This window comes from Hyaena hyaena, unplaced genomic scaffold (assembly GCF_003009895.1).
Source record: "Hyaena hyaena isolate Hyena2069 unplaced genomic scaffold, ASM300989v1 scaffold_41, whole genome shotgun sequence".
In the NCBI taxonomy this organism is placed as follows: Eukaryota; Metazoa; Chordata; class Mammalia; order Carnivora; family Hyaenidae; genus Hyaena; species Hyaena hyaena.
Window position 1 is genome coordinate 4,459,147 of NW_024080673.1, and position 9,562 is coordinate 4,468,708.

The 9,562-nt window shown below is 34.2% G+C and overlaps 1 protein-coding gene across 1 annotated transcript in view; it reads left to right on the top strand.

The window, feature by feature from the left end:
• ACTR3 (actin related protein 3) overlaps positions 1-8,934 on the top strand; it is a 67,457-nt gene extending 58,523 nt beyond the window's left edge. The window contains exons 9-12 of the mRNA XM_039229924.1: positions 2,313-2,405; positions 2,828-2,953; positions 5,812-5,895; positions 7,531-8,934. Coding sequence (XP_039085855.1) covers positions 2,313-2,405; positions 2,828-2,953; positions 5,812-5,895; positions 7,531-7,626 — 399 coding nt within the window. The 3' untranslated portion in view covers positions 7,627-8,934. The remainder of the gene's footprint in view (positions 1-2,312; positions 2,406-2,827; positions 2,954-5,811; positions 5,896-7,530) is intronic.
• The last annotated feature ends 628 nt before the right edge of the window (positions 8,935-9,562 follow it).

Consider the following 9,562-nt stretch of genomic DNA (forward strand, 5'->3'; position numbering starts at 1 on the left):
TCATCACTTACATAACATTAAATCTCTTTTCATTATATGCCCAGACTCTAAATAACTTAAAACTAATTTTTAAAACTGGAAAAAATTAACACATTGTTAAAAGTTATCTGTCAGTCAAGTTTTAGAATTGGTTTAATGAACAAAGGAATATTGTCTCTCCCATTAGACAACCTAATGTGAAAAATGAGAGGCCAAGAAATGTGGTTGACAACTCATTTTCTAGACAGTACTTTAAATTTTATTCATTTTAATGAAATATTCTTGTTTATTTTGACAGATTAGGTTAACTTTTGATCTTTTATTTTTAGCTAGGAAAAACCCCATCTAGCATTCCCTTTCCAATTTAAAGATTAATATATGGCCACTTACATACATTTTTGAAAAGTTTTAGTAAAATGAGATCTTTGTTTCAAAATAAAAGTTGAATTCTGAGATTCAAATAGCATACAAAAACTATTTTATGGGTGCTGAGGTGGCTCAGTTGGTTGAGTGTCTGTCTGTTGATTTTGGCTTAGGGTAATGATCCTAAGGTCGTAAGATTGAGGCCCGCATCTAGCTCAGCATTGAGCGTAGAGACTGCTTAAGATTCATTATCTCTCTCCCTCTCCCGCTCCCTCTCCCTACCTCTCCCCCATTCCCTCTCCTCCCTCCACTCCTCTCCCCTGCTCTCTCTCTCAAATTAAAATAAAGTTAAAAGAAAAACTGTTACATTTTGTAGTTCCTCGGATCCTCTGTGGAAGTCTAGAAATACATACAGCCTAATTTTGGAGGGCCACAGGCATGCATATAAACATAAATGATGGGGAAGAAAAGAAACCTTCCCTAATATTATTTCTTCTTGTATAAAGCCTGTTGTATACAAAGATTAAGTTTTAAAAAATTTATTAATTTTAATCCCCTTATGTTTCCATAATGATTTAAATTGTCAAACTACTTTCTATCTTGAACCTACCTAACCAGTAAAAAAAGTGTTGCATAATACATTTACCTTCCATTCCAAATAAATATATACTAATATTAATATTTATCATACTGAGATCCTATTTTAAGAAATAAAGTATTCCCTTCCTCAGACCTTTTTGTTTCTCTGTTTGGTTTCCATCCTTTCTTTTTCTCTTGAGGGTGGTTGTCATAAATTTAGTGTATATCCAGTTCATGTTTTTTTTTAACAATGCATATATTCACAAAAACATACATTAAAATTTTTTTAATGTTTATTTATTTTTGAGAGAGAGAGAGCATGAGCAGGGCCAGAGAGACGGGTAGAGAGAGAATCCCAAGCAAGCTTCGTGCTCTCAACCCAGAGCCCGATGTGGGGCTCAAACTCACAAACTGTGAGATGATGACCTGAGCCGAAGCTGGTCACTCAACCAACTGAACCACTCGGGCACCCCCAAAACATATATTTTTAAAAGATTTATATATATGTAATCATTCAAAATTTTTTGAAGTTTTTTAAAAAATGAGTTTTGCTTTTGAGTATCAGCTATTTGGAAATAGTTTGAATGTGGTATATCATGATGTAAATACATAGTTTATTCTCATTATTCATAGTAGATGCTCTATAAAGTTGCTGTGAACACCAGATTAGTGAATACTAAACTGTTGTTCATAGCAGAAATGCAGGGTTAGATCCTGTGAGCTTTAGGTTTCATTTTTTGTCAACTGAACCTATAAACTTGTTTTATTTGTGTTTCTGTTTAAAGACACATGAGTATGTATCGTTGATCATTAGCATTGAACCCATGGCCAACATACCCGTAACTCATGCTTGAATGAAGCTTATCCAACCTTATATTTTCTGCATATCATACATTACAGCCATCTCAAGCTTAGAAACGGCAGATAGCGCTTTGGCACTGCTGTGGTTGGAGACCCTTTTAAACAGCAAAATCACCCACAAGAATACGGAACTGTGACGCTACCTATGTCGTGAAAACGACACTTACTTAATAGTACAAAAGATGAAATGAGAAGAGCATTTCCTTGTTTGCCCTCAACTATAAGTGTGTTGATCAATTCAGATTTTTGCACCTCTGCTTATATGCCTGCCCACAGATTTTTATCAGCTCATAGTGTATGTGTGGCTTTACATTTTTTGCTGTCTTGATGGTTGTGAAATGGTACATATCATCACTATTACAATTTGCCTTCTGAAATCTCGGATTTCAGTGTCTAATTATGAATTAGAGACCAGAATTTATGGTTTGTAAAAATACTTTTGTGTTTGAACTGAAAACATACTTAACTTTTTATTGTGATATTTAAGTCTGTAGTGATCTAATCATTGTATATCCACCTTTACTTTTCAGTTTGCTAATCCAGACTTTACTCAACCTATCTCAGAAGTTGTAGATGAAGTAATTCAAAATTGCCCTATTGATGTCAGACGTCCTCTCTACAAGGTCAGTATTTACAGCAAGATTGTTGTTCAATGTCATACTCTTAAAAACTTAATTTTTGGTCTGTTCATGAATATTAAATTTAAAACTCTTTTCAAAAGGCTCTGATAGGATTTTAGAATTGTTTCTTAAGGGGGCGCCTGGGTGGCTCAGTCAGTTAAGCGTCCAACTTCTGTGCAGGGCATGATCTCACGGTTCGTGGGTTCGAGCCCCGCGTCGGGCTCTATGCTGGCAGCCAGCTCAGAGCCTGGAGGCTGTGTCAGAGTCTGTGTCTCCCTCTATCTCTCTGACCCTCCCCTGCTCACGCTGTCTCTCTCTCTCTCTCTCTCTCTCTCAAAAATTAAAAAAAAAAAAATGTTTCTATGTCTTTAAAAATATTTTCTTCCTAAATAAAAGTCAATACTTATTTTTCTCCACCAATATAGAATATTGTTCTCTCTGGAGGTTCAACCATGTTCAGGGACTTTGGACGTCGCTTGCAAAGAGATTTGAAAAGAACCGTAGATGCCAGGCTGAAACTAAGTGAGGAATTGAGTGGTGGCAGATTGAAGGTTGGTTTTCTCGGTTATTGGTGGGAGGGTTGAGGCTTCCTTGATTCTTGTAATGGTGATGGGAAATGTCTGTCAGCTTTTGCTTTAACTTAGGGAAGTAAGAGGCCTCTATCAGGCATTCTAATGGAAAGTGGCTAATATCATTGATTCATGTCTCTGATATTCTTGGTCATTTGATTCCTCTAGGATATTATCTGCATTTCTGGAAAATATTCTTAGTCTGTGTGAGTGACATTTTTTCATACCTCTCTGACAGATAACGTATATAGAGCAGATTCCTTGCATACTCCAAGGATAATATTCCTTAGGGATCCACGCAACTTTAAATACTCCTGTGGTAGTACAGTAGAGCTGAGATGAGAGAGAAGCTGATGTTGTGGGGTCAAGCCCTCTTATACAGACTGACACCCTACCTCTCCCAGCCCCCATAGCAGCTCATAGTGTAAAATCAAATTGGTGGTTCAGCGGAATAAAACTTTTCTTTTACATGTCCTGGATTTTGGGTTCACAGTCAAAATCAAAATTAATTTTAAGTTCTCCTCTGTCTACTTTCTGTATTTATGAGACAGATTTTCAGTAAATGTTACATTTCATCCTTATTCGGTATAGACGATTGAAGCAAAACCTTGATTTAGAAGATATGTGCTAAATAAAAATACAGTTTTTTCAACAAAGTAAAAATTTAACATTTTTAGGCTTCTTGTACAGAATAAATGAGGGTTCTCCCCCCCACCCCCCCCAGTGATGTCAGCTGTACTGACATTAAATGATACAGGAAAAATCCCATTTATTGGAGGTCTCTGCCTTTTTCTTTTATTTGACATTTTATGGCTTTCCCTAACATTTTTATATATCTGTATCTACATCTGTCTTTATTCCCTTTCAATCTGTAATTTTTAATGCAACTAAAGTAGGTTTCTTTAACAGAAACAAAGTAAGCCAGTTTTTATGACCCATAAGTTTTTAAACTTTTTATTTTGAAATAATTTCATACTTAGTGAAAAGTTACAAAACCTAGTGGAAGGAATTCTGATAAATCTAGATTGGGGGAATCTAGATTCCCCAAATGTTAGCATTTTATATTTGCTTTATTCTATATCTGTAAATATATGGACACATCCATATATACATACATTTTTCTGAATTATTTGAGAGTGAGTTAGAAATATAATGGTCTATCACTTTGAAGTATTTTAGTGTATATGTCCCAAACAGAACATTATACTTGTCAAAATCACAGAATTAACCTTGATATAATATATAATCTATTTATAGACCTGATTCAGGGTTCACCAAGTCTTCCATTATTGTCCTTTATAGCAAAAGAAAAAAAAAACCTTTTCTGGTCTAGAATCCAATCCAGGATCACATTGTTTGAATTAATTATTATAGCCTTTCAATCTGGAACCAAGTACTCCATCTTTTTTGTCTTTTTTAACCTTAGTGTTCTTGAAGAATATAAGCCATTTATTTTGCAGAATGTTTCTCAATTTGGGATTGTCAATTTGGGATATTTCCTCATGATTAGTTGGGTTCAGATCATGTACTTTTGGCAGTAATACCACAGAAATGATGTTGTATCCTTTTAAGTATCACTAGACACATGGTATAATTTGTTCCAGATGTTAATTTTGATCATTTGGCTAATAAAGTTGTGTTGGTTAGGTTTCTCTATGAAGTTATTTTTTCTTTATATTTAATAAGAATATTATGGAAAGACACTTTCGGACTATGTAGTTATCTTATTTCTTATCAAACTTTTAGCCACTGGTTTTAACACCCATTTTTCTTTTTTAAGTAGTTACAACTATGGTAGTTACCAACTGGTATTTTGTAAATTCCGGTCATTCCTCTGTGTTTTTTAAATCTCATTCTACTGTAAGGAAGAGTTGTTTCTTTTCATTCATTCATTCATTCATTCATTCATTCATTCATTCATTCAGTAATATCTTTGTGAAAACTCAATTTCTCATATTATCATATCATTGTGATATAATATCAACAATATCCTTAATATTGTTAACATCTTTGATTTTGATGCTCAGATTTTCTCAGATTTGTCCAGTGGGAGCCATGAAAGATGGCTTTTTGTCCTTTTGATGTGGTGCTAGTATTCTTTAGGTGCTGTATTATTCTTGACTCAGAATAATTCAGATTCACCTTGCCCTTTCTCTTCCTTTTTGTGGAAAATGCTATTAAGCAACCAAGTTTTGGATACTAGTTATGTTCATTGTTACTGAGGGTCACTGCTTCAGGCCTTGGGAGACAGAGCTAGGATGTGTGTGTGTGTGCATGTGCAGGCACACACACACAATCTGTGTCTAGTTTTGTATCTGTATAAATTTAAAACTCTGAATATATAGATACTGCCCATTCCAGAATACCAAAGGTTCATTCTAGCCGCCTTCTTTTCCATATTTGTAATGCTGTGTTCTCTGACAGTGAGAAACTTAGTTTCCATTATCTACAATGTATTTATGTTTTTGCTCAAATCTCGAATATATATATAGTACTTTCAGAATTGTTAATCCACACCACTGTGAAAAATGTACCAACCAGAGTCTAGCATTTACTTAGTTTTTATCTCAAGCCAGAGTGCATAGTCCTAATACTGTGTTCATAAGTTACTTGGGTTAGTCGCTTTCCCCACTTCAGTGTGGTGGTTTTTTATCTTTTGAAAATGAGCTTAATTTGTTTCTGTTGTGTTCTGTTTTGCCTTATGTGCGTCCTCTTAAAGCTTTATTATTTTTGGGTGTGTGAAACATTACATTTTTATGTATGTACACATTTAAAGTTAAGTAATACAGAAATTGTTGCTTGAATTTACTGTTGAAGTGCTCTTACTGTTTCATTTTTAGCCAAAACCTATTGATGTACAAGTCATTACACACCACATGCAGCGATACGCAGTTTGGTTTGGAGGGTCGATGCTGGCTTCCACGGTGAGATAAAGCTTACATTTATAATGTAATTTTTCAGATAGAAGAATTCACCAATACTTCTGTAATTAAAAAAATTTTTTTTAATGTTTATTATTTATTTCGAAAGAGAGAGTTTATGTGTGCACGTGGAGGAGGGGCAGACAGAGAAGGAGAGAGAGAATCCCAAACAGGTTTCCTGCTTTCAGTGCAGAGCTGGATGCAGGGCTCCATGTCACAGACTGTGAGGTTGTGACGTGAGCTGATATCAAGAGTCGGATGTTTAACCAACTGAGCCAGCCAGCACCCTAGTGCTTATACAGTATAGGACAAGGGAAATTTCTTTAAATTGCATCTGTATATTGCATGAGCAGGTTTTAAAATTGGATATGTGTCTCTCTCTCTCTCTCCATACATGTATATATATATATGTATGTGTATATATATATGTGTGTGTATGTATGTATATGTGTGTGTATATATACATATATATATACACACAGTATTTTAGAAGGTAGAAGTCCTTTGGATTTTGTTTCTTGCTTACTAGACATTTTTTTTCAAATGAGCATTTATAGTTTTAAAATTTATCTATAGAGAAAATTCTTTTAACCTTGTGATAATACAGATATCAGAAGGTCATTGTTTTTTCTGTGCAAGTATTTAAAAGCATTAAGGTCATTGCACAGGAAGTACAATGTTCAAAACATAGTAAAAGGAATTGTTCTAAGAGCTCTCTCCCCAAACCAAAACATATTAAAATCCCTTCAAATGATAATTTAACATTAGTCCATTAAATATTGGTGCTTTATCCTGTAGTGCACAGAGTATTATATAAAATGAAGAAGATTTAATCTGAATTACTGAATATTATACACACTTGGATTTTTAAAACCATTTACAATGAAGAGGTGAAAATTATTTTCTTCCTTAATTTTAGTTATCTTCATTTGTGCCTTCTAACCTGTTTGAGTTTGTAAGTTTGCCTTTTGAGAAAGGAGTTAACAGAGAGCCTCTGTCCATACTTTGAGTGAGGAAAGCAAGTTGATCTAGAAGTTTTTGTCTATGACTGATAGGAGTTTACCTATATTTTAGATTTGATGATGCTCTTTTAGATTATTGATTAATTGTGCAATGGAGGGACACCTCAGCAGTATAGTCTGGTCTTTTGAGAATCTGTCTGCCAGTCTTTCTTTAGAATTTCAAAATCATGCTAAGGTGGGGGGATGTGTGTTAGGACATGTGGTAAATGCCTTTTCATTTCTGATTAAGAATTATAACTGATTTTAAGTCACAGTTGCTAAAATTTTTAAGCTTTGTTCAAATATGGAGGTGAGTTAATAATAAAAATTTTAGACTTAACAAGTCTATTTTATCAAAAGATTTGTTTTTCAATGTTTATTTTTGAGAGAGAGAGAGAGAGGAGTGGGAGCAGGGGAGGGGCAGAGAGAGAAGGACACAGAATCTGAAGCAAGATCCAGGCTGTCAGCACAGAGGCTAACATGGGACTCAAATTTACAGAACTACAAGATCATGAACTGAGCTGAAGTCAGACACTTAACCAACTGAGCCACCCAGGCACCACACAAGTCTATTTTAAAGCATATCAAGAGGTAGTATGTTTTTGACTTTTGTAAAAATATATGTTTTTATTTTCAGCCTGAGTTCTACCAAGTGTGCCACACCAAAAAGGATTATGAAGAAATCGGACCTAGCATTTGTCGTCACAATCCAGTGTTTGGAGTCATGTCGTAAAATTGATTTCATAATTATTGGGGTTAGGGAGGTGGGCAAGAAATAATCTTTCTGATTACCTGTTTTGTCTGGATGGCTGGTTTTGAGGTTTTAAACCTGACTTGAAGTAAGAAGACCAAACATAATTACACAGGAATATTTTAATAAGTATATCAACACGTGAATGTAGAGGAGAGCCAAAATGATTGTTTTTCTTTAGACTGAATATTTGAATCTTATGTGTAACAAAAAGAAGTGGGTTTTAGTTCTTTCTGTGCCCTGATATTTTGTATATTATTGAATTATTCAAGATTTGATGGGATTTATCGGTATGTAGATAGCTCTATAATGCTTGAGTTGTACACTTCTAAGTGTGCAATGCAAGAGCTTGTTTATATTTCATACTTTTTATACTTTGAGGAAAAAAAGTCAAAGAAAAACTAGTATTTGAGGACAAATAAGTGACCAAGTAAAGGATACATTAAAAAAGCCTCGTGAGACTTGGCGTACACACACCCTCATGGGATTCCAGTTATTACAAATGGCTTCCGTCTCCCTGTACCCCCACAACGGTTTTCTTTGCAAGTGCTTTTGGAACTAAGAAGCTAGTATCTTGGATTAACTGATGCCTGCTAGTGCTTTCTGATTACTCGAATCCTGTTTCTTGCTTTAAAGGAAAAGTAAAGACAAGATTGTTGGACCAGTACTGCAGTTCTGTAGTGTCGTTTCTTATTAAAAATGAATAATTTGACTACCAGAATTGGTATATTTAAAGCCTAACACCATTCTAATAAAGGCACACAATTCTTTTTAATACTTGTTTCAAGCTCTTTAATCTCTTTATAAGTTAACTAATCTATTTTCTTCAAACCTCTGCAGTAGTTCTTTAAAATCACAACAGTTGGTTAGCAAGCTGACTTTTTTATGTGCTCTGAACAAATAATTGTGAAATTTTAATATGTTGAGTGCTTTCATTTTGATAACTGGATCTCCATTTGATATTTTCATTTGTATAACTCATTTGCGGTCTGAAATTTTTTTTAGTGCCAGTCCCTGACATATCATGGAAAGTTAATTTTCTTTGCATTTTAAAATATCTGGATCATGAAGAAACCGTGATGAAAATAAATTAAAACTCAATTACCTTTTCTAATGTTTTTTTTAGAAGCAGTGTCATTCTACTTTGTGTTTATGTATTTTATATGATTTCTGTTTCTGTTGGAATAGTGGGATTCATTGAAATCTCTATAATGTGTATGGCAGAAAATAATCTTGTGAACTTGAAATTTTACCAGCTGTTTATAGAAGAATAAAATGGAAAATGTTTTATAGGCCTTTTAGAACTTTAGCATCAATGCCAGTAAACACTTGAACTTCATTATCCATGAAAATAACACATAGAATTAGTATACTTGTGTCCAAAAGTTAAAGAGCAGTTGAAGTGTCTTTGTATTTCATATAAAGATTGAACTGGGGAGTAAACTTTAGATTTTTAGAGTGCAGCTGGATACTTACATTAATCATTTACATGAGTCTTTGAATGAGGGAGTAAAGAACAACGTGTTTGCCCTGCAGTAGTAGTAGTATCAGTATCAAGGGTCTTTTTATTTACTGAGGAAAGTAGTCTATGAACATGTAAAAAAATCTATTCAACCAGTACCAAAGACTAGATGTGAAAGTAGGTTTATTTTCCTCCCTAGCTTTTCTTACTTTCCCATTACCCTGAGAAGTGTCTTTATGTCCTTGTTATTTTCTGTGTGTGTAGAAGGGAATATAGCTCCCTTATTTTAACACAAATAGGAGTTTGCTACGTATACTATTCTTCATTTGCTTTTTCAAAGATCTTTTGATACAGAAGTAAATTGATAAGCATTAAAGATGTCATCCTCCTGGCCCATTAGCATTGCCTTAAATATGTCTTTTCTACCTAGTATTGTTGAAGAGTGAATGAGTAAGC